This window comes from Convolutriloba macropyga, chromosome 6 (assembly GCF_964194025.1).
Source record: "Convolutriloba macropyga chromosome 6, txConMacr16.3, whole genome shotgun sequence".
Classification (NCBI taxonomy): domain Eukaryota; kingdom Metazoa; phylum Xenacoelomorpha; order Acoela; family Convolutidae; genus Convolutriloba; species Convolutriloba macropyga.
The window spans coordinates 58,916,520-58,943,055 of NC_134473.1; the positions used below are offsets into that span (position 1 = coordinate 58,916,520).

Here is a 26,536-nt window from a genome sequence, read left to right on the forward strand (position 1 = left end):
CGTTCAACAAACAAACATTAGGAAAACACTTTTTTGAAGCCGTACAAACCATGAGCGATGATTTCTTGAAAAAAATTATTGTTCATTTAATCTCGTTCTATCTCTGTTCATATATCTCTGTTCATTTTAAACAAAAAGTGCAAGAAACTGTCAAGGCTTTGAATCCATAAACAGCTATTGGCTGATAAATTTTTTGTGGTCACCTAAAACGTTTTTCATTGCCAATGGGAACTTTCATTATTATAACGTGAAAGAAAATCAATAAGAGAACCAAACTTTTGAAGAATTATGAAAATTCAAAACGATAAAGTCATAAACCAATCATAAAACAATAAGGGATAAAACCGCTGACCTGGCTGTTTTTCTAATGTCTTTAGGCCTATTTGGTCCGATTAAAATGTGAGCCCACAATTTTAAAGAACTGAGGTATTTTGAAAAAGTAATTCACAAAGAGCAGGAAGGGTTTTTTTGAAAAAAAAAAAGATTCGAAGTCTTAACAACAACCATTAAGTATGCAGTCAACGCAATAAATAAATTACTTTAATCTTCTTTGGGACAACAATTGCATTTTCTGTCAGCAAGATTAAGCTATAGGACTACAAAAAGCAACAAATGTGGGTAAAAAACAAAACTCATTATAAAATAGGAAAACAATTTTTTTGAAGCAGTAAAAATCATGAGCTATGATTCCCTGAAACAAACTTATTGTTCATTGTGCCTCGTTTGATTCTAAATGAGTTTCATCATTAATGAATATTTGATGTGAAAAGAGATTTTGTTTTGATTGACTTCAAGAAAACCAAAAAAATTTTTAAAAAATTTTTTTCAAAAATCAGCTCCTCAAAAAAATTCGAATCTTTTACCTTGTGAACATCCGAATGAAACCACAACTAGTTTTTTTATGGCTGCTTTTCTTGTAGGAACACCAAATTAATCCATATTTTATCGTAAAAAACAAATTTTATTTAACTTTTGATACAAAGTTCTAAATTTGATCAAAAAGGACGCTAAAGGTGAATAAAGTTACACCCAAATGTGAAATATAAACCAAATATTAAAGGTTGCTAAATCCTCGAAAAAAAAGAGAATTAAAAAAATCTTTTTATTTTTAAATTCTATGCTGGAAGAGCTTTCTAATGATATACCTCTCGATTTTTTACGACGATTACATGAATCGGCCAGATTTGACTGAAGAAAAAAGACCATTTGAGTATGTAGTTCCTCCCCCACTATGTGGGTTGGATCAACAAACGTTAAATACTTGAAATGCCAATTGTCCATCGATTGATGAAGCTATTCCATGGAGAGTCCAAATGAGAGATGAACAAAAGTTCCTGCGCAGTGAAATAATATTTTTTGTATGGAGCCAGGATGGAAGCATAGTACCTCACACATATTTTTTTTTACAAAATTCCTAATCCTTGGAACAATTATCCTTATCCATATGGTGGACTATGTCAGTCAAAACACGCTGCTGAACGTGAAACATTTTTGTTATTAAATCGAAAAATCAAGAGACGCTGTACTATATATCAGATAAAGAGTACTGAAAAAATTTGAAAAACCGCCTTAAAGTTTTGGATTTTAATAATTATCTTTCAACTCGATTTGGCTGAATATTTTCCTCAACAATGCCGTTTGCTCTCCTATGATCTTTTCCGATGAACAGATCTCGGTGCATAAATTTTCGTCTCAATTTTCCTGCAAATATTTCAAACATGATGTTCCCCGGTTCACGGAAGGAGTAGAATAATATTTCATTAAGCAGAAAGCTGAGAACAATTTGCCCTACCTTTGGCTATAAAAAAGAAAAGTCAAAAATGAATTATCCGATTTTTTAAAAATCTTAAGTGATACCATATAGTTTGACTCTTATGGCCAGACCTAAAAATTTTTAAGCTTTAGCTATAGTCATGAAAATTACATGTTTGATTCAAGAATAATTTCTTTTTTTTTTGCTTTACTCTTCGCAAGTTGCTGAGTTGTGATAGAGGTTGTGACAGTTAAGAGTCCTTTTATTAAAAAAGATACAAAAGTGCTTCCTAATTTTATTGAGGGAATAACATCTGTCTGAACGCGAGATTAATCGGACATAATGCTTCTTTAAACTGAAAAACATTTCCAACTGCATATGGACAATATCAATCTAAACTCTCGGGCTAATAGTGGTACATAAATTTGTCATTCATAATCCTTCTGTCAGAATAGGTTGTATTAGAAGTTAAAACTACTGAAGAGTGATTGAAGATTACAAATAATTCGGCTTAAGACAGGCGGCAGTATGCATATCAACAATAAGCCGAACGAATTAATTGAACCTCGACTGAAAGCGAAAAAAAGTGTTTACGATATAACCAATGAACTCATTTGCTGGAAAAAACAATAAGAAGGACATTCTAAGAGCTAGTTATTCATAAATTCAGAAATACTCTCATATCTATTTCTAGAAGTACGGCTGATACTAATATATTTTAGGAGCACAAATAAAAGGACGCATTACAAGCGTCTAACCGTACCGAAAAAAATCTGCTTCGCAAGAATGTGGCTTGGTTTTCAAGGGCCAACTTCCGTTCAATGCGGAAACCGCTGAAATTTTGTGAAGGGGGCTTTCTCAAAGTAATTGAGAGCCTTAAAAGGAAAAATGCGATCAAATAAATGTGAAAAGTACTTATTTTTGGCAGTAAGGGCATTTCACAATTATTAATCCTTTTAATCCTTTTGTCGCTCAATTTTACGATTTAATGTTTTAAGATTACTAAAATGAGGGAATATACTGTAATAAAACTGCCGTAAAATTCTTTGCTTAACGCGCTTCCGTCAAACGTATTTTGCGGTGGAAAGCAAATTTTCACTATTCAACTTCCAGTTTAAAAGTGAAAACACCGAATGGAATTTCCGCTTTTTCGTCCGCAAAGTTCAAAAATTTGTTTCTCACGCACAATACATTAACATAGGAAACGTAAAATCTGGTAATAAAAACGAGTGGACTTACTCCAAAATTCGGTACGGGTAGACGCCCGTAATGTCGCTGAAATTTCCATCCCAGTTATTGCTCTCTGAAGTTTTATCCTGTCGTTATATGGTATGCAATCTAAAATTCAATGAAAATCACGAAAATTGATTAAAACAAGCGGATCGAAGAAATAATGGGACGTGGAAACCAGCAGAATATTTAGACGTAAATAGTAATAATCGTGACACTTATACCTACGGTGCTATTATCTTGAAGTGATGCCATTAAAATCAAACGAGTAAATTTGAGAATAATGGACGAAAGTTGCAAGATATTACAACAGCATTTTACTCTCTAAGTTCTCGAAACAAGGTGAAAAAATAAAAAAGCCCTAAATTCTTACACAAACAAAACATTATATTGCTGGGCTAGAGTTGCTAAAACTTTGTCGGAAAGAAGCATAACTTTTTGAGAGCCAAGGGTACGGTTTAATCGTTCCATAAAAACTAGAGGCAGAGAACTTAGTATGATAGGTTGAACTTAGACTCTAAGTTCAACCTATCATACTAAGTTCTCTTAAAAAAGTAACTCTATCTTTTTTCAAAAGTTAGTGTCCTAATTTAGGGCAAAATTGACTGAGTTAGAAATTTAAGTTTTGACACTTGAATCAAACCACTATGCATAATCGGCTGCTACGCTATCGGAGATGGAGAAGTATTGTTTATTTAAACTCCTCTATATATTTTTAAAAAGAGAACTTTTCTTTCACTTATCTACAAAATGGTACTGTTAACTAAAATTTTAAATGAATTTCAACATTTTCGCGCCCTTTAGTTCTCTAAATACGTTAGAACAAAATTATGTCCCTCGAGCAACTAAGATTTTGTTCTAACATATACATGGAAAACGTATGCACCGAGGAGATCTTTCAGGTAAACCCAGCGTAATCCAAAGTGCCTCGACACCAACGAGTACAGCAGCTGAAGAGCCCAGGGTGAGTTCAAAATGGGACACAGAATGGACACACACAGCAACGAAAAAGTATCAGCAATCAAACCAAGAGAAGCGAATTTTTTGGTTTAAGGTGAGATTGCAAACAACTACTTTTCTTTTGTACAATGTGCCCAAATTGAGCTCAATCATCCAATATCGACACTGGCAAGTGTCGATATTTAATTCTAAAAATTTAATATATAAAAATATAAAAAATTTAACAAATATGATTGGTTGAGGACTTGAACACTGTGATGCGCATACAATCAACCTATATTCAACATAAAGACCCAGATTTTATTTTCTATCACATTTGGCCTAGCCTCACAATCGAATATAGGCTAGGTTTAACGATATATTAATAAAGTTATCTTTATTCAGACCTCACATTTGTGGGGGATGACCTAAATGCTGAACTAGTTTTTCTTGTTCAGTCAGTTTAGCAGGTCAATTCTAGAATTTTATTGACAAAGGCGTTATCAAGGTTTAAACTAATGCTAACATTCGAATGATTTCCGGCGTTATTGTTCACATTTATCTAATTTTTGCTCACAATTCCTCAAACCATTCGAAAATATGTTAAAGTTGTTTAAAGTAGTGTTATTGGTTTTACCTTCAAAAAGTCAGAGTCGCTGAACTATCTGATCCGTTTTTTTCTAATTCAGTATTTTCATCAAAAATATCAGCACAGAAGCTCTTTTAGCCAATTTTGTTAGATTATCTGGCGTAGAGACCTAAAAACTGGCGAAACATTTTTTGTAAACGAGGAATAATTATACTTCCATTTTCTATGAGAGTTTTCTGGAATTAAAGTCGACCATTTTCCCTAACTTAACTTAATAATGATCCAAAATGCATCATTTATTCCTGAATTATTGGAGATTTTTTATCCAAAAAAATGCTAATAATTAGAATTGTTACGTGTATTTTTGGACTTTTAGCAATAGAAAGGCTATTTTTGGTCTCATGATTATTATTACAATCAAAAGTTATTCTGACTGTACTGGTGCGCTTTCCATTTCAAGTTAATCTCGATTTTTGTCATTTTTATGTTAATTGCAAAGGAGAATGATTTCAAATATCAACTTAATTATTTATATTCTTTATGGGAAACTGAGGCAAGTGGCAGAAATTTTACGTTTTCAAAGAAAAAGTTCTGATTTTTATCGCTTCGACAAATTGTTTTTGTAAATTTAAATTGAATTCTATTGTTTTGCCTGAAAATGTTGTCCTTCTTGCAGGCTTCTCACTTGATCTCGCTAATCAATGATTCTGTTGGTTTCCTATTATTCAATACTTACAAACATATTCAATACTTTCATTTAATAGCTAATGGCTCTTATTACCTTGTTTTATTTGCTTTTCGAAGTTATCAGTGAGTTTTTTTTACTTTGCCAGGTTTTTTGAATTTCATTTCTCGCATTTTGTAGATTAGTATCAGAAAAGACAAGCCAAAATTTTTTTTCTAGTCTATCAAAAAAGTCTTTATAGCTGTTTTATGGCAAAGGTCAAGGTTTTAGGGCTTTGATACTACGAATTTTCATACAGTTTTTTTAAGTTGCCTTTTGTCAATTTTGATACCTTGTCACATTATCACAAAAAGACAGGTCCAAGTCAATTGTCGTTGGAAAAAGTACAATTTTGACACCGTACGAAAAGTACAATTCGACGCCGTTTTCTCGCAAAATTTAGTTCATTTTTTTTTATTTTTCCTTCCATTTGTTGCCTCTTCATAACAACAAGTCCCAATGGCCTCTTACGGAGGTAAATATGGGCTTCTTCAACGATTTCAGTTTATAGCTAATGGTTTTTTTTCTACATGGAATATGATTTTTTTAAAATATAAAAGTACTTTAACTTTGTTTTTCTTGTTATTCTTTTTGTGAAATTATTTTTCATTTTCATTATTGATAGATGTCATCAACTTTTTGTTGAACTAAACACTATTCTCTTTCACTATTTTGCATTTTTCATCTTTCGTCTGATGATACTATGGCTTCGGCAGAATGTGTTTTTATCGAAAAGTTGTAGGTACGCATGACAGGATCAATTGTCTTACGAGGGAGTAAAATTTCGTCTATCTAGTTTCTTTTCAAAATTTCAAGTTTGTCACGACTTTTAACAGTACTTGGTTGCAAATCTCGTTAGTTCACTCCAAAGATAAATTTGTTCGGGTGATTATTTAAATTGGAACAATGTAAAAAACCTTTGATCAAAATTCACTCTATTTTTAGAGTTTTACTGAAGTTGACCATTTAAAGCAAATTAAGCCTTTTTTGCAAATAGTTTTTGTTAAATGACTAATTGGAGCTGACAAGCTTTATTTAGCAAGATTAAGCACTTTGAAAAGCGTACAAACGATAAAACAATTTTTAAAAAAATTCTGACAAACAGCGGCTTTAATTCGACTTGTTTTTAGAAGGAAAAACATCACATCCGCTATAAAAATTTTCAATTTTTGTCTTGCTTTTGAGGCTGTACAAACTGAAATTAAAAAATCTTGCCTTTTTTTTTCAAAACTGATTAGTGTCCCTGCAGTTTTGTTGTGATTTCCTCAAACAATCGAGATACTTAGCTTAGATAAATTTGTTGTTTTTGTATAATATATCTGCAAAAGTTCGAATATATATGAATCTGAGTGTATCTGAGACTTAATTTTTGGTAGGTTTTTTGCTTTCCCCATATATTCTACGAACAGCAGAAACGCTCAACATTTTGCTTGATTGATATAATTCTTCTTAATTGATAAACGGAATGTTTAATTTGGAAAAAAAATTTTGAAATCAATATGAAAAAGTTTATAACCACTGTGCAAACAACATATATGCCGTAAACGGTGACCGAATAATAGATCAAAAAGGTTGACCGGACAATAGCTCAAATGGACAATCGAAAACAGAAAAATGGGGCAAAAGGCCAAAAAAACCTTTATACTCATTGGCTGACATTAGGCTCTTTTTCCGAGCTGGCATAGAATTAACGCATCTGGTCATGCTTGACGGGTCATGGTCATGCATTAGCAGCACGTGGGACTTAATATGAGTCTATGACAACCGAAAAAAATTCAAATCAGAGCATGTTGTACAATGTGTAAAAACTGAGCACTTAAATCTTTGAGTTTTTATGTTTGCGATCTAAGGTCTCACTTTTAGCTTTCGATCTATTGCATTTCGATATATTGCCCTATTACAGAAACGTTGGTCAATAGATTGAAAATTAATCTCTATTCTCGTTGGCTGAAATTCATTACATGACTCGTTGGGTGACAAATCATTACCTTATCTTGCCATGCCTTAGCGGCCCGTGGGACTTGATATGAATCTAACACAACCGATCAAAACATCACGATAGAACATGCTATGAGCTGTATAAAAATGGAGGGCTGAAATCTGACTGGCCAATACGCAAATTGAGTTATCATATATTGCCAATTTTTGCTTTCAATCTATTGCCTTTCGATCTATTGTCCCAGCACCATAGATCAAAAACTGAAAAATTGAGAAAATATATCAAAAAGTTTTCTCTATTCTCATTGGTTCAAGTTCAACGTTATTTCCGAACTGGTATAACAATACCGTATCTTCCCATGCCTTAGGGGCTTGATATGAATCTATCACAATCGGAAAAAGATCAGGACCGATAATTTTATGTGCTGCATCAAAAGTGAGCGCTTAAATCTGATAGGTCAAAGCGCAAATTGAAAATTTTTTTTTTCGATCGATTACCTCATTTTTCGCTTTCGATCTGTTGTCCTACGATCAACTGTCCTGGCACCGCCATAAACCCTCATAAATTTGCTCAAAAATTTTTTTACTTGTCATTAAGAACACAAACTCATTGCCATCCCTTTGAAATATTCCAGTGAACTGATTCATTAGTAAAACAAAATTACTGAAAATTGTTATTTACTTAAAACAATTAAAATTGCTGCCAAATGTTTTGTCATATAGGACACCAATTTTTTACATAGGCTTACAGAAAACAAAAAAAATCATATTTTATACGCTTATGTTTAATTTTTGTTCTGTTTTTCTGATTTAATTTTCTTTTTTAAATTTTGTTTTAATTTCTTTAAATAAGTTTTTCTAACTCTGACAATCACAAACTCACGCCCAGTCTATAAATATTATATTGTGCAGCCTGAAGTAGTGTTGCTTCATTTGTCCGTCTAATTTTTTCAAGATTTGTTTAGGCTAAGGCTCAACTTAGCTGCTATGAGTTTTGTGAATTGTATACAAACCTCATTCAAAATTTTGTTAGAATACCAATGTTTTGTAATATATGGCGCCATGCAAACTCAAATACCCCCTGATATAATTAAGTTAACTTTCTTTCATTTAAAGTTAAATTAATGAGGATGGTTGCAAAAAATGACGTCTCAATTTTAAAATAGCTTTCTGAAAATAAGAGGAAATGTTTTTAAAAAATTGAAATTAATTAGTTGATCACTTTCAAGGTCAAAATTCTGCATCAGTTTTTAATATACTTTGCATACTCTGATTCAAGTTTCCACCTTTTGTTCAGTCAAATGACCACCTTGCCCCCCGGTTCTCAATCAAGCTACCGAAATAGGAGCATAATGATATCATAATGTAACAAAGGTTTTGTCTTCAACTTTGAAGGTTCATAAATTGCATATAGTGAATCTGATATTATGCTGGTAGGATTGCAAAATAGATTTTTGTATTGACCCAGTTCAAGGTTATATCATATAGTTTATCCAATTCCGATGACACTATCGTCTAATTATGGGAGGAGTTTCCCCATGGCCGTGATACATTTAAACCTAAAGTAGTCGAAATGTATGTTTTTCCCAATGCCAACCAGTGGAGGTGCAAAAAATTTGATTTGATCCAAATTCAGTTTTAGAAGTTTTAGGTCTTTTCTTACATAGAACAAAAGCATTTAGGTGCTTTTGAAGGAAATTTTTTCTTTTGCCAAAAACAATACAAAAAGCACGTATTGGAGAAATATCTCTAATTTCAACTAAGATCATTTAAACCCTCGATAAATTTGGCTTTATATACTATGCCACCAAAAAGCTACGTTCAGTGCGATTTTGGCTCCTTAAGTGCTACTTTTGCTGATAACGTTTAACTTACCCCAAGGCATGAGCAAATGCGTGAAATCTTGAAGTTTCAATTGCAATTTCATTATCATTCTCTCTGCGTAAACAGAAAAGATGGCTAACTTTCTTTGTATATTTATTGTTTGCCACGCTTTTGCGATTCGAAATGTCCATTTTCATGGACAAAAATAAAAGCAACTCAGCTTAAATTCAAAATCTATTTAAAAGATGCTTGCAAATGATACCAAAAATGTATAGGCTCGCGGCGTCTTTGGCGAAGGAATATTGCGTGCTCCTTGAAATTTTATGGCAAACCGCAAAAGAGTTTGGACCAAGCGAGCACTTATGTTTTGTTGTAGAAGAAAAAAGATGGTTGAAAACTGTTTGTGAGATATTTAAACAAGTTAAAGGTTCTAGTATATTTGAACAATTGCATTTTCCTGACCTTATTTCTCAGCAATGTGGTTTTTCTGTGAATGAACCAGAGATTATCCGCAATTTCTTCAATGAACAAGGGTGTGGTTATCGGGGCGGTCATCAAATAGTCCGAATCTGAATCCAATTGAAAATTTATTGAAAATTTTGAAGCAAAAATCACAAAAACAGACATTTCTTCGGGAACTTTTGTAAGACAAATTGTCGGTAAATTGACTCAGATGCTGTTGGAAACGTGTGCAAATTTCGTACAAACCATGTAGGTGATGTTTAAAAAGTTAACAACGTAAACGTATTTACTTGTTACTTGAGAACTAATTTGAAATGAAAATGTTGGATTATTTGATGTATGTGGCGCTTTTTAAAAATTTGTTTTATGTATATAGCTTTTTGTTACCATAGTGTATTATGGTATGTATAATCACTCAACACAAAAATCACTCGTTTCATAATTTCAACGCATGCGTCAAAGTTTTTTTTGCTGAACTTTCTCCAAGTTTTTTTCCCCAAGTTTCTAAGATTTTTGGCAAAATAATTTCCTGTTCTCTGCAAAAACAAAAACAAAAAAATGATGCCGACTGTATCCTGGCTTCATTTTTCGCTATTCGCAGCGTAGTATTTTATATCGTGTCAAAATTGAAATTCCGCGGCTTGCCAGAAGTGCAAAAAGAAGATGTTTTAATCATTATGGCTCAGAGTAGAAGCAATTGTCATTAAGCTGCAAATGTTTATACCGCATTGATAACTTAATGAGGAATGGAATTGCTCCGTGGGCCAATATAATGCGACGCACTGACAGCCTTTTTCAGAGTATAGATGTTGGCTTGTACCCAGATAGATCAAACGCTAACACCGCTGTCGTTCATTGGTTGTTTTCGCAAACTAGATAGTATTGTTAACAAAATTGAGCAACTTAAGCGTGTCAAAGGGATCCCACTTTTGCAGCCTTCTATTTACAGAAAAGGTTGAACAAGGCTAAAATGTTACTGGAAAGATCCGGAATTAAATGAGGGTCCACATCAAGCTTCAGGGAGTGTATATATTTGCTTTGGTACACCGGAAAATTTCAATTATCCATCAGAAGGTTCGAACAGAATCTTTTCTGCTTTTGACTCTCTGAGATGGATTGTTTTTATTCTAAGAAATCTTAGTTTAATCAAAGAAATTTAAGAAACAGTTTTGGCAATGAAAACATTTGCCATGCTAAACTGGAGCTTAATTCAAGTCATTAAGACAGCTTCGTTTATTGGAATAGCACTTTTGGTTTTGAAAAACTCAATATTTCAACAAACTGGTTGCAGAAATGAACCACTCAGATATTTCAAAAACTAATTAAACGTAAGGTTCGATAAACTTTAATTAATTTGATACTAGCAATAATCCTAAACTGGGAAAAATCAAAAGGGAAGAAGCACTTCTGTTATTGCTGCCATTGCATTAATCAAAAAATTGATCCTCAGGTGCACTTATCCCAGCTCATGACACACACCTCTTGTCAAACAAATGTCAGCTGGACATAAGGTCTTTTGAACGCACGATAGTCTGGACATGAACGCACAAACTATCAATTTTGGAGCGCACGAATTTTCCTTTGGAACGCACGAAAGTCTGGACATGAGACCTTTTGAACGCACGATGAACGCACGAAAAATTTTGAACGCACGATAGTCTGGACATAGACACTTTTCGTCTGGGAGGGTCTGGACATAGGCACTTTCCGTCTGGGGCGGTCTGGACATATGGACTTTCGGTCTGGCACCTCAACCTGGGAGGCCATCTTCAAATAGCAGAGCAGATGTTTAGATGAGTAATAATGATACATTTATTTCTACTCTTAGTCGGGCACACTTCATAATTTGGGCAATCAATGCCTTGTTTCATAATGGTATATTGTGACAACTGATAGTTCGTCACTATCGATATTCGATATCAAATATGTAATATATTTCTTTTTCCTCGCAAATCTTTTAATATCTTGTTTACAAGCATAAGATAGTAGGAACTAGCAAACCTGGTCTCTAAGTCATAGAAGGAGCAGAAACGTGGACATTCATGTCAAAAGAAAAAAAAATTGGGTATTCAGCTCACATAGTTGGGATTAGAATACTTTGGTAGTTTATCAGAAACAGTCGGAAAAATTTGAATTGGATAGCTTGACTTGCGGCAAGGCAAACCTGTGAACAAGCAGCAGTAGCAACAGTCGTTAATTGGTAACTCCTCCTGTGTGACAAGTTAAATGCTCAGCCAACACGATAAAAATGAGAGTTTCTCCTTTATAACCAAATAATCAAGTACCTGAATTTTGGGTATGAAATCCAGTTTTCATCCAACTAGCTGTGGGCTTTTGATTTAGTTTTTCATCAAGAGGAGACAATTACTTCCAACGCCTAACTGAACCAATAAACAGGAAATTCAAGGAACTTTAGATTACCACTAAAAAGGTTTCGCTCAATGAGATGGCGCAACCCTTGGAAACTTCTTCCTCTCCGGAAGAGGGATGATATTGATTTAAAGAAAAGAGTTTGTTCAAGTACAGAAGCAGTGGCGGAGAGATCAAAAACGCTGTTGATTATTTGGGAATCTGATTTGGGAACAATGGTGATTCAAATTGTGAATTTATACCGTTCATAACAGTTAGACAGAACACAGATGAGCATAAATTACACCAATAGAATGCTGTACATTCGACTTTGATGTCATTCCTAAGCAGTTCAAAATTGCGATACGGAAGGAGTGCTCTGGCTTGTTTCAGCGTTTTTTTGGCATTGTTCGCATTGGAACAGTCGGTGAAGATTGATAAAGACTAATCTCGAAATGTATACTCTGGTCGAGGTCCTCAATCAAAAATTGTTTATTACCAGGCCCTTCCAGACCGAACTGTTGTATGATCAGAACTACCCAGGCGATAAAGACTTTGGTATGCAAAAGTAAATTTGTTTGTTATCTTCAGTTTTGGTATGGGTCGCCGAACTGTTTTATGAATTCAAGTATGTCAAGTTTGTTTCAGTTCAACAGATCTTGTGGCAAGAAACAGTCTTCATGTGGAAACGGCAGAAGTTGTTGCGAGGGTCTGCAGTGCAAATATTTCATGCCTTTCTCCTCCTCCCGACACTGTTTAGCCAAATAACAGAAGATGCAAATAATCAAACACAGCAAACTGACTAATTTTGTGCAATTAAACATCTGGGAGCAATTTACTTGTAAAATTAACATTTGATTCCAATATTTGTTCCGACCCCTCTTGAGGGGGAAGGAACTATATACTCAAATGGGTTTTTTTGTTCAGACAATTTTCGCCGATCGATATAATCATCGTAGAGAGATGAGACTGGTATCATTAGAAAGCTAAGCTTGTCCAGCGCAGAATATCAAGTTAAAAAGGTTTTTTTATTTTCGTTTTTTTTAGGAGTTATCGAGGTTTGAGCTTCTGAGAAAAGTAGAGTGAATTCCGTTGTTTTTTTCACATCTTGCCGACTTTTTGCCTAAAAATTTGTCAATTTTGCAAAAATTTGTTGAAATTTAAAAAATATAATATAATATTGTCGACTGTTTTTTATATAAATTTTTTTGTCGAAAATTCTGACTAAATATTACAAAATTCAGACTTTTTCATCAAAAACAGCATAAAGTCAATTTCTTCAGTCTACTTTGATTAAATTTTCCTAAAGTACAACCCCAAACACTACCAAAATAATCTTTGTAGACTCAATAGGTGGCTACTCCTACTTCAACTTCCGTTGAGAGATCTCTAATTAAAACTTTGCCGTTTTTTTCTAATTATACTCGTTGATTATCAAAAACGCAGCATCTATTTTTAGTTTTTAACTAACAAAGTAACTATATCTATAACATTTGAAACATTAAGTGTTTCTAATGGACCAATCTTGGACTGTTACAATCGGAAAAGAATTCCGATTGTAATCAGTCGGTCTTTTTAAAATTAATTAAAGAACAGAACACTTCAAATAAAAGCTCAGTAGTGAAACGTCCAATTAGCTTCCTGAGCAGCTCCAAAATCATGCTTCTAGTGTTTTATTTGAAAGCTTATGGTCGTTTTCAGTTATAAAAAAAATGATTTTTAATTAAATAATGGCTTATTGAACTTTTCCTCTCATTGATCTCTTTTAATTTGATTAAATTTAAGCTTAGAGTCAGCAAAGTAAGAATGCTTCTTCTTTCTACTAATTTAAAATTCAAAAATCTCAATTATGGTTATAAGCCTTAAATTATGGTTTTCTGGCTTTGATACTACTAGAATTCATGTTTTTTTTTTTATTTCTAGATATTTGCCCTTTTTTCACGATTTCTAGTTTTGTCCCAATATTAGCCTATTGAAAGTCCACATATCACATTACTGGCGTTGAAAATCAAACAAAACTGAACAAATTAAAATCTTGAAAGATATAGATTATGTTTTTAACCACTTCGACATTACTTTATTGTAAAACTTAGCTGAAATTTTTAATTTTATCTTCAATTGCCGTTTTTTTATTTTGTCGTTTTAGTCGTAAGAAATTTTCTGTATATTGACAAGTTTCATTGGTTTTTATGGAAAAATAGAAGAACCAATATTCTGATATTAAAAGATAGCTAATGACTTTCATGACTTTAAAAACAATTGTTTTCCGAAGAAAAATAAACTCTTTTAAACTACGCAGTTTTGTTCTTTCAACATTCTTTTTGTGACCTAGTCTCGTCAATTACAGGTGAAATATGACTTTATTGGTGTTAAAAAAACGTTTTAAAAAGGGATTGTTGTCACAGAACTTAATGTTTTTGAAGAAATCGTTATGACTTAGCTGGCTTTGACACGGATTTTTCACAAGAAAAAAGTAAATTAAATTTTGATTTTTGCCATATTTGACGTCCTTTTTGTAGACGTAAGACATATTCTGGATAATTGCAGGTCCTACGAAGGACATCCTTGGATGAACAAACGAACCAATTTTTTAATTCTTTTTGCAATGAATGAATTTGATCGATTGGAGGTAATTTTGTTTCGAAAAGAAAACAAAAGTGTTATTTATTTTTGCCTTTTTTCTTTTTTGTCGTTGTTACCTATTTTTTCTAATGCGAGGTTACATACGACATTATCTGTGTATGAACAAGGCGCAATTGATTTTATTTTGGGGGCCAAAATATGGCTTTACTGCCTCGATTGCGCTTTCTGGCAAACTTTAATTCAATTTTTGTTCGTTGTCTTTACTTTAACCGCATAGAGAATTGAATGAGGAAAAGCTATAATGCCTTTCTATAGAAGCACTGGTAATTGTGAACCTATGCGATATATTATTTAATTTCTAATGTTTTTCTTTACTTTGAAATTAATTGTTTTTTAAAAAATAAGCGAACCTTTTAGCTTTTTAACTTTACTGTTTTTGTTCTTTTTTGTCTAACTGTTGCCATGCTTTTTTATAGACTAATCCCATATCTTTTCTGGTGAATTACAAGTCATCTTGTTTAGTTTCATTTTTATCTGACGCCACGTTGACTTTGTTGTTAAGTTTTGTTTTTTAAAACGGGCGTAAAGTTTTTGATGTAGTAAATGTTTGTTGTCGTTGTTTGATTTTGCTGTTCGTGTTAACTCACTTTCTTAATATTGGCATATCTCATCAATCTAGTGCTCCATTTTTTACTCCACTGAGTTATTTGCTTTGGAAGCTATCTTTTCGCTCATATACTACTTTTTGAAAAATCCTTTAATTTTTATGAAATATCCTTGAAATATCCTTCACAAATTTGGGTGAAGGATGCGGTTTAGAGCTCAGAATAGAAAAATGTGAGCTTTGGTCACCCGTTGATCTGAACGCTATAGATAACAGAGTATAGAGAAGTAGCAAAGAAGGACTTCAGATCTTGGGCGCCGCCATCGGTAATCCCAGCTTTGTTGCTGCATCTTTGAGAAAAAGAGTCAACAAAATAGAAAAACTACTCGACAACCTGGCGTATCTAAACGACCCAAAATGTGCGCATGGGATTCTTTGAAGCTGTCTTGATGCCCCAAAGATGGTATATTCCCTGCGATGTAACACTCCATCTGACGAATCCTCTGTTATTTTGCAGGATTTTGACAACCTTCAGAGAACAACATTTGAGAATATGTTAGGCACCGTTATAAGTGACAGCGCCTGGAAACAGGCTTGTCTACCAATAAACCAAAACTGGCCTTGGTATTAGACAAGCAGTTGACCAATTGAAAGCGGCGTTTGTTGGGTCAGTATCGCAGGCAGACGCTTTAGTAGAACAAATAACCGGTGAGAAAATTACAGACAACCAAATTTTCAAAAAAACAGTGGAAGAAATGAAGAATCTAGAAAATAGCCAATATACACAACACAAGATTCAGGAGGCACTTGACGATGCTGCTTTTTCTGACCTTCTTGGTAATCAGATTTCAAATCGGGAGAAAGCTCGTTTGCTTTCACTAACGTTGCCTCAATCTGGTGCCTGGCTTTCTGCACCTCCACTCCCTAGTCTGGGCCTTCACCTTCAGCCAAATGAATTCAGAGCCGCATTGAAGTATCGGATTGGTGTTCCGTTATACATTGCGGAACGAAAATGCCCTTAATGTCAAAACGGCAGACTGGACAAGCTGGTTGATCACGCTTTAAGCTGTCATGGTGGGGATATGATATCGCGGCACGATAGAGTGAGGAATAGAATATTTGCTGCTTGCTCAACTGCAAATTTATCACCCGTCTGCGAACAGAAAAATTTGATTCCAGTAAGTAACTCAAGGCCAGGAGACATATACTTGCCCAGCTGGTCAGCGGGACAACCATCTGCGTTAGACGTAACCATAACTTCCCCACTGCAGCCCAGTTTAATTTCAGATGTGGTTTTGCTCTGACAAATGCTGATGATAGGATATATGAACAATATGCCCAAAAATGTACCAAAATAGGTATCCAGTTTGTACCACTCGCGTTTGAATCTTTTGGGGGCTTCTCAGATTTGGTTCGAAAAACTTTGAAACGTATAGCCTTGCTTGCCGATAACCGAAACTTTCAACCAGCTGGTTTATCAATTGCCTACAATCAGTCATCTCAAGGAGTCTCAGTGACTTTAATGAGAGGTTCAGCCACAGTGCTGATCAACAGAGATCCCCTGTTATGAGACTCATTCCTGCGACAACACCCTCAGCCCCACAATGGTTAATTTGGTTAATTTACAGTCTTGGCTCTCCCAATTTTAGTTGCCCAGTTGTTGCTGTGCGCGAATTTGTTTGTCACCCAATCAGTGGGGCCAATGCTCATTTCTTGCGTTCAACCCGATTGTGTGGGTTGGTGATGACGAAATTTTGAAGACCCGATTCTGAGGGTTTCCGGGAACAAATAAAAGGCAAATACTCAATTGCGTGGGCACCATGGTGATTTGTGAGCACAAGGCTGATCGCAAGAAATTTTTCTTAGAATCGACTGAACTTAGAAATGATTTCAACCATGATTTCCCCAACCAAGCATATCTTAAATTTAGTCGCTGTTTCTTTTCCCTGTTCCTCATTTGGTTGATAATTATGCCAAAATTTTGGATGAGCGGGGTTGGAACCTTATGTGCGATCGCACATTACCGAGCCTCCTTGTTTTTGTGTAGTTTAACTACCAAATTTTGGAGGAAATTATAACTCTGCAGAGATTTAAATTGTTAGTTTAAGTTCCATTGTTAGGTTTCAGACCGAAGCTAACGTTGATGCTATCGCCAGCAGAGTTAAATCACCTCTTATTAGTAGTAACAACTGGTCAAAAATTTTGCTTTTCAAAATTTAAATTTTTGCAAAATGTCATTAATTTAGACACCCCTGTAAACTACTGTATGTCTGAAATAATTTGTTATCAGATTTTTCCTTGAAAATGTTCATTTAGATTTTTGTGCGTTAGGTCTGACATCGCTGTATTAGAATTTGCTTTTCATCAAATTTCAGATGTTAGAAAAAACATCGCTTCAAATTTATGCATCTGATTTTACATCTGGGTGTTTGCACCGTAGCAAAAGTTGTGCGCAAAAATAGCTGACTACAAGTTATCTTTTTTAGTAATGTTACATTAAAACTTATACCCAGTTGAGTGTTGTTACTTATTGTAGAGTTTCTCAGAAGATGTGCTCAACCTCTGCTAATATATTTTCATTAATTTTTTTCCTTTTCTGTCCTGTATACATTCCGTCGTTTTCATTCCTTTTTCACAATTATTGACAGTTTTTTGTTGCCAAATGCAGTGCCGTTAAAAAGTAAAGGTTTTGCGCAACTAAACTGAACTTGAAAAACTGACAATCTTTGTTATCGTGCTAAGAATTCTTCTCGTGAATCAGCGATTTTCTGCTACTAATTTTTGATTGTTTCTTGAAGGGTTGCAAGCCAAAACTCATAATAACCAACAGCACTGTTTCGTTCCAATCAATTTATCTCAATTTTATCTTGCCTATACATAGGTGTTCGTCCTTTGTTTGATGAGAAATTAGCTATTTTTAACATTTTGAAGTGCTATATAACCAGGTAAGCGGGAGTAATCAAAAACGGAGGTGAAAACAAAATAAAATCAAATTCTTTTATGAGTTGTCGTTAAAACTTCTCTATTGATGTTATCTCTGCTGTCTGTTGCAATGTTCTGCATTAGAGCACTGTTCTGCATTTTTAACAAATTTTTACGGCGGAAACTGTTTTAAATTAGGTTTGGCATGTCGATTTTTTTTCCTGGTTGATGTTTTCCGATGTACAGACTAATTAACAATCTCTTTGAGAGCAGATACATAAAGTTGTATATTTTTGTACTGATTACGTGACTCTTCAAGTAGAACTCCTGGCGTTTAACTAGAACCGCGAAGCAGTTCGAGATATTAGGTCAGAATTTCGAAGTGACTTCTGCAGAGTCACTCAACCATGCTTAAAGCACGAAACTCACACGTTTTAAAATGACTACGGTCAACGGAAGTCCCCTTCCAGCTAAGTAGCATTTAAACTTCTGGCATTTAAGATACCATAATATAATAGCAGGCCCAGTATCAATCACTGCGACTTCTATTTTTGGTTTAATGTGGGATTTTGGTCTTTTTGCTTTGTTTGTCTTTGCAGAACAAAATGGTTTCGACAAAAAACCAACAATATCATACTTTGTCAAGTTTGTCATCTCTTGTATGGAAAAGGATTAAAAGTCGGACCAAAAATCCCACTATTGGAAGTCTACTCCAGAAGTCAATCGTTTCTTGGTGCTCTTTTAACCCTCATAATTGAGATCACTCTTTCATGCTAATGTGTATCGAAACTTGAGTCAAGTTTGTTTGTCAATGGTTTCCTGTTCTGCATTTCCTGATCGTTCTTAAACAAACTGATCATTAAACTAAGTTTTGAATTATTTAGTCAATCAATACCAGCAGATTTTAGCTACCCAGAAAAGGGTGTTTTGAAATGTGAAAATTACTTATGGGACCTGTTTATTTTTGAGGTTTGAACATTTTACAGCTTTTTGGAGCAATGGTTCTCTGTAAACCAAGGTACAGGAAAATTCACTCCGAGAAAGAAATAATTGTTTCAATCATGAAGAAAAGCTATTAGGAAGGGCTATCCAGGGATTTACTAAACTTTAGGAAGGGCAATCCAGGGATTTACAGTTTCTGAACTGAAGTACTGACGCCCGAATATTGCATTGCATTTTTCGCAATATTTCAAAAACCCGATCTTTGTAATTAAAACACAGGCCTTAAAACAAACGCACTACGCAAACAAAATTGAAAAAAAGAATGCAGATTTTTTATACCAGCTCCCTAAGAGTGTTTTTTTGAGTTTTGAATATGCTGGCCAAAATTTTTAATTTGACCAAATACTTCGCAGCGAAATAATTGGCACCGAAGTCAGGGCATCTTAAGACCAGTTCACTAGAATAGACGTTTATGATCCAAAATCGATATAACCAATATGATGTCTGTAAATCGCAGTCAATTTACCCTCATTCGAAGTCGCTTAATTGCAAGACGCATTGCGAGTTGATTAGATCAATGGATAAAGTGGGACATCGATTCCCTGTTTCTTGAAGCAAAAGCTATCCAGGAACATATGAGCGGAACCAAAGCAAAACGATCTGTTGATGAATACAGACAATTTGATAAATACATGTGAACAGAAAAATTTCCAATGCCATTCGTAGTCTTACAGAAGAAGCAAAAAATGGTGTCGTTTCTTTAACTGACAAAATTGACAAGAAAACAGTCCTTGATGTCTTACGCGAGAAACATCCGGAACCATGCAAAGCAAATTTGAATTATCTAGTTATCAATGAACAACCGAAAAGTTTGCCGTACCATCAATCCATATTTGAAAAACTGAATGCCTCAATAGTTAGAAGGCCTGCCATGAAGACGCATGGAAGCCATGGCCCTTCCGGTATTGATGCCAACGAATGGTGAAGGATTCTGACATCCTTTAAGTCATCCTCAACAACTGATCTATGTGAAGCGATTGCTAAACTAGCAATACGCATAGCTACGTCTCATTTGACTTTCTTTCTTCGTTATATTTCATGTCAGGTCGGTTGATAACTCTTGATAAATGCCCCGTCGTATGACCGATAGGAATTGGGGAAGATGCCAGGCGAATCATTGGAAGAACTGTTGTTAAAAGTATTAAAACCGACCCTAAGATACTAGGCGATGATCACCAACTATGTATGGGTCAAAAAGGAGGAACTGAACATGCAATGCATCCATTGAGAGCTGCTTTTAAAGACACAGATTCGGAGGCGATCTGGCTTATTGAGGCAAAAAATGCTTCCCATTGTCTCAACCGTGATCTTGCCTTACGAAACATTAAGAAATTATGACCTTCTCTCTATCATTCTACAAGTAATTCATATCGTGAACCATCAAATCTGGTTAACAAACAAACAATAAGAAGGTACAACCCAAGGCGACCACCTTGCGATGTCGATGTATGGAATTGCCATTATCCCCTTAGTTGAACTCCTTGACGATTGCTTCACAGTTCACAAATAGTATGCGGACGCAGTCGGCTCTCTTGATAACTTGAAAAAACTGCTTGACTCATTGAAAAAAACACTGTCTTGCTTTCGGTTAACGTCTTACCAAATGCCACATCATTACCAAAGAACCTCTTTTTGAAAAAGCACAGCAGATTTTTGTTCACGACTAAGTCGAAATAGTTGACGGTTTTAGAGTACCTGGTAGTGTAATAGATTCTGATAATGCAGAAAAGAAATTTGTAGAAATATAACTAAAACAGCAGAAATCGTTGTTAAAAAAGCTGGCCGCTCATGCCAATGTTTCACCTCAAAATGATTATAAATCGTTCACTTCATCGGTTTAGCACAAATTGACCTTCTTTGCACGTACAACACCCAATATTGAAGACCTTTTAAAAGAATGTGAGAAATCAGTCAACGATGAGCTACTACCTAATCTGTTAAAGAATCCCGCCTATAATCCAAAATACAGAGATATCTTTTCATTGTCGATAAGGGAGGGTGGCTTGAACATCCTTAAACATGAAGACCGCCTTAAGGACTATGAACGATCAGCTTCAATGTCAAGTCTATTATCCCTATCTCTGCCGAAGCCGAACTAAAGCAACAAAAAATCAGACATCAAATAAAAAAGGAGAGAGCTTGCTATAAAATCAAACAAGACGAGAATTAAGAGCGAATTGAATAAGAACCAGATTCGCTCATTTGACTTAGCTAGTGAAAAGGTTGCATCAAGCTGGTTGAACGCTATGCCATTGAAGCGATATCACTTTGACCTAAGGAAAAGAGAGTTTCGTGATGGCATTGCTCTTCGCTATTGCTGGGACCCAGTGAAGATGCCATCACTATGCGCATGCAATGAAAACATCACTGTGGCACATGCCCCCTGTGATACCTCTTACTGTAGAGATATGCAATTGAGTGACGAATGCTTGTCTACTTTAGTAGAGCTGGATTCGAGGAGCGAAACCACCATATTTTGTGTAGCTTGCGATTACAGCCTCTACCTCTACTAAGCAATAGTGTTTCAAATGTAACTAGCTTCTAACGATGTCGAAAACCAACTCAATTCCACCACAAACTATTCTCGATTCACAACAGGTGAGATTGCGAAGCAAGCACCTGAATTTAAGATTTACTGATTAGAGAATGAAAAATGATATTAAAAACAAAAGTGGGTAGTGTGAACACATATGAATACTTGACTTTTTAGTCGGAGGTAAAACTTACCTAAGTGAATCACTTAAAGATTAACAATCAAACTTGCAAGATATAAGGACAATTAATAATTTAGTACACTTTCAGATCTTATATGACCGTATTACAGATTCTTGACTTTGACAAAAAATTTGAATACTGCAAGTTATCAATTTTTAAAATAAAATTAACATATTTACTGGTTAGTATAAATTTCAATTTAATATAACTATTTTTCACAATAGCGTCAGGTCTGCAACAACAACATGAGATATTGGAAATGCAAGGATTTTTCAAATTTTATAAATATAGAAGTAAACGGACAGTATTTACAGACTAAATTAACCAAACTGCAAAATTTAATGAGCAAATTTAACACGAATGCAACTTGTTTTGAACAATAAGCAATTGAATAACATAAACTAAATAATTTGGCCTCAATTAGGCTAACATGACAACAAAGTATTACTAATAAATGAAAAAATTAAAAAATCTACAAATAAAATAAAATTGCAGAAAATTAAAATGAATTGCACAGTTTAAAATGATAGCTTGAAAAGTTTTTTAAATTTTATTTTTTGCGTAAAATACGTTCATGCTAACCTCTCGCTCGTAGTCAGCATATTCGTATTCTTGGTCTAATTGCGTATTTGCTAGTGGTCAGATTTGTGGACCCGGAGGACTAACCACTGGGAGCTCAAAGTTTCATCTAGTGGCGGTTGTGCCGCTTCCTCCTGAATTACTGCCTCCATGACAGGGTTAGTAATTCTCGCTCGTTTGGTCACTGAGATTGACCCTTGGTTGCTTACAGAGCAGACTGAGCTCTCGAATTCATAGTAATTCGGAGCTTCTCGATTTATTTTGCCTTTCGAGTTCGTTGGGCTCGAGGTAGATGAGGCGGGTGACGTATTGGGTGTTGCAGACAATTTTCGGTTGAGACTTGTTGAGGGGCGAGGTTTTGATAGTTTCCGCGTAGACATTGCCTTAGATATGTTGCTGTTTGCCGACGAAACGCCAACGTATTGTCCGCCTGACGGTGCCGGATCTTGATGTCGCCTCTGTATTTCTTTTTCAACTCTTTCGAGTGGAATGCGATCTTTCATTACTGTGGTCTTGTCATAGGGGAGGGGACGCCTTTGTGCGTATTGCCTAAGGTCTGTATTTTGTTCGGCCTTCGTTCCAATTTTCGCTATATCGCTGTTGCGAACTTTCAACTCAGGTGCGCCGCGTTCCTTGATAGCCGTAGTTGTAGGTGAAATACGTACATCCGTACTCCCAGGGGCCAATGTGTCCCAAAGACCTCGCCGATCTCGTTTTGATCTTTTGGCCGCCTTCCGGGACAGATTTAATTCTAGCGATTTTTGCGATTGGGGTATCGGATTTGAGAGCTTCGGGTGAAAAATGAAACGAGATACCGCTTTGTTCATCTAGCCCTTTTATCGCTGGCCCGCATCCACTTGAGCTCTCGACATGGCCTCCTCAATTAAGATCTCACTGCGTTCTTCTGTCACACACCCGCTATCATCAAGTTAATCTTCTGCTGGAACTGTGTCTGCGTCTAAATAGTGATTTAGAATATTTTCATAAGAAAGATTTGATGATTTTGGGGTCGTGCTTATATTACTAAGTGGTGTTTTTGGTTTTCTTCCAAAGTGTGCTTGGAAAGGTGTTACATTTGTTGTCTTTTGTTTGCATTTGCATATACGTAGTTGATACACTATTGACTTTGTGGCATTATTAATTGTTAATGTATTACTTCTATTAGCTAATTTCATGTAGCTTAGTCGCCTTTTAATTGTTTGTATCAAACGCTCCACTAATACAATTCCTCTATGATCGTTTGCAGGTGCTGTAATAATGTTAATATTTTTTGTTTGCAGAAATTTTTAACTATTTCCTGTAAGACAGCGTTTTGATCTAGTCTAATATTTCTAGGAACTCCATGCGGTTCAATATAATTTTCTGAGAATTTAATCACATTTGGTCCGTTTGCAGTATCAAAAACTTCTACGGTTGGGTACTTTTAAAAACGATCGATACATGCCAAAAATGTATATCTTAGTCTATTTCACTCGTAAATAATCCACCAAAGTCTATATGTATTTCTTAATTAGGTTCGGAGCAATTTACTAAAGGGTGCTATTTCGAGTGGAATGCGATCTTTTTTTTCTATGGTCTTGTCATAGGGGAGGACACGTCTTTGTGCGTATTTTCTAAGGTCTGTATTTCGTTCGGCCTTCGTACCAATTTTCGCTATATCGCTGTTGCGAACTTTCAACTCAGTTGTGCCGCGTTCTTTGATAACCGTAGTTGAAGGTGAAATACGTACATCCGTACTCCCAGGGGCCAATGTCTCCCAAAGACCTCGCAGATCTCGTTTCGATTCTTTGGCATTCTTCCGGCACAGATTTAATTCTAGCAATTTTTGCGATCGGGGTATCGGATTTGTGAGCCTCGGGTGAAAAACGAAACGAGATACCGCTTTGTTCATCTCGCCGTTTTGTCGCCGGCCCGCATCCACTTGAGCTCTCGACATAGCCTCCTCAATTAAGATTTCACTGCGTTCTTCTGTCACCCTCCCGTTATCAACAAGATAATCTTCTGCTGGAACTGTGTCTGCGTCTAAATAGTGATAAAGAATATTTTCATAAGAAAGATTTGATGATTTAGGGGTCGTGCTTATATTACTAAATGTTGTTTTTGGTTCTCTTCCAAAGTGTGCTTGGAACTTCGTTGATACACTTGACTTTTTTGCATCATTAATTGTGAATCTATTACTTCTATTAGCTAATTTCATGTAGCTTAGTCGCTTTTTAATTGTTTGTATCAAACGCTCCACTAATACAATCGCTCTCTGATCGTTTGTGCAGGCGCTGCAAAAATGTCAATGTTTTTTTGCAGAAATTTAACTTCATTTCCTGTAATACAGCGTGCTTGAAGTAGTCTAATATTTCTAGGAACTCCATGCGGTTCAATATAATCTTCTCAGAGTTTAACCAAATTTGATCCGTTTGCTTTATCAAAAACTTCTACGGTTGGGTACTTAGAAAAAAGATTGATACATGCCAAAAATGTATATCTTGGTCTATTTCTTTTGTAATTGGTCCACCAAAGTCTATACGTATTTCTTCATTAGTTTCGGAATTTACTAAAGGGTGCCATTTCGATGCGGGTATTATGGGTTTAAGCTTCTTGCCAATCTTGGTACACGGTTTGTCTGTTGCAGCCTTATTTAAACTTTACCGATGCATGCAAGACCAAAATGCATATTGTTCGAGTGTGATCATGGCCCAATTTCCTGGTTTTTAGATGTAGGGAATCAAGTACCGCGTCTTGCATTGAGTTCCGCGTCAAACAAGACCCAAGCGAACATGTGGATCTCTCCAATATGAGTGGAGGTGGGGATTCAACGTCCTTGCAACTTTGTGTTCGTCTCCTTGAAGAATGCAATCCCTGACCTCTTTTAGCACAGCCTCCTTACTTGTCACTACAGCAAAAAATCATTTAGTGAAAAGTTGCGTGAGGTTGTTTTCAAAAACCTCTTTTTTTGAAAGTTCTATGTTTGGGGACGCGGGGCCTTCATTTGATGAACGAGTGGAGTTTACCCCGGAGTTGGGAGTTGATTGAAATGTCACCCGTTCAGTTGTAGATGCTGATGGAGTTTGCGGGGTAGTATTTGATGCACTCAAATTTGAACTATTTTCGGAGTGAAAAGTAGGTCAATTACACTAGTGTTGAGAAGAAACTGATTTGTTCGAGAATTTAAGGCAGAAAGCAATTTGGAATTGTTTGTTTGTTGAGCAATTGATGCACGCGTGGAGTGTGTGTGATTTACGCTGTTAAAGTGCTGTGGTTGACAGTCTAGTGGAGTGGAATATATATAAAATGCTGCAATCCGGTCACGAATGCGGGTAATTATTGCAACCCCAATTTCCTCTTTATAATTCTTTGTAACTTTTGGTTTTTGATTTGGTTGTCGAGAAATGTAATCAGTCCCATTTTCGCACCTGTTATATGTTCCGTGTTGAAATCAAAGGGTAATAAGCAATCTACCCAACGGGTTAGACGACTATTGTAAGATTTGTTAGATTTATGTTCCTTCATGATGGATAATAATGGTCGATGATCAGTCATGATAGCGAATGATTTTCCAAATAAATAGTATTCAAAATATTCAAAAGACCATACCACTCATATAAAATTTATTTCGTTAACACTATAGCGTTTTTACTTTTGAATTAAGGAATCGAGAAGCAAATGCAACCATTTGCTAACCTGTTGGTGAACGCTGTTCTATTGCAGACCCTAATCGCGCCCTAGAAACAACGCATTTGATTCTGTCTCCCAAGTGTGGATTATAGTGAGTATTTTCTCTAGCGTCTGCTACTTTTCCTTTAATGTGTTGAAAACGACATTCAAGTTCGTTAATGCAAATGCATTTGCTATTCTTGTTAAGGAGTGGACGAAGTGGACGACAAAGTTGAGGCAAATTAGGTATGAATTTGCCTAGGTATTGCACGGATCCTAAAACTGATCGTAACTGTTTTAATATTTTAGGTGCTTTTAATTTCAATATTGCTGATGTTTTAAATTCAAGTGGTGCAATTCCACATTGATTAAATTTGTAACCCATCCATTCCAATTCTGTTATAGCGAAGTGACATTTGAGTAGTTTTCTTCTCAAATTATCTTCATCTAATTTTTTAAGACATTTGTAACTTTAAATGGTCGTCTTTTGATCCACGACTAACAACAATGATGTCATCTAAAAAACAATGGGTATTATCTAGTCCAACTAGAGTATAGTCCACTACTTTTTGAAATGCTGCCGGCATGTCGGTTAACCCTTAAAATCCAGTAATGAAACGGTATGTGCCTGTACCTTCACCGCTAACTATATTAAAGTTGCAATGGCGGGAGGTT

General features: G+C 35.3%; 1 protein-coding gene across 1 annotated transcript in view; it reads left to right on the plus strand.

Annotated features, from left to right (window-relative positions):
• Positions 1 to 12,672, plus strand: part of LOC142341085 (uncharacterized) — a 59,526-nt gene extending 46,854 nt beyond the window's left edge. Inside the window, exons 2-3 of the mRNA XM_075391948.1 lie at positions 3,886 to 4,037; positions 12,457 to 12,672. Coding sequence (XP_075248063.1) covers positions 3,886 to 4,037; positions 12,457 to 12,576 — 272 coding nt within the window. The 3' untranslated portion in view covers positions 12,577 to 12,672. The remainder of the gene's footprint in view (positions 1 to 3,885; positions 4,038 to 12,456) is intronic.
• Positions 12,673 to 26,536: the final 13,864 nt, after the last annotated feature.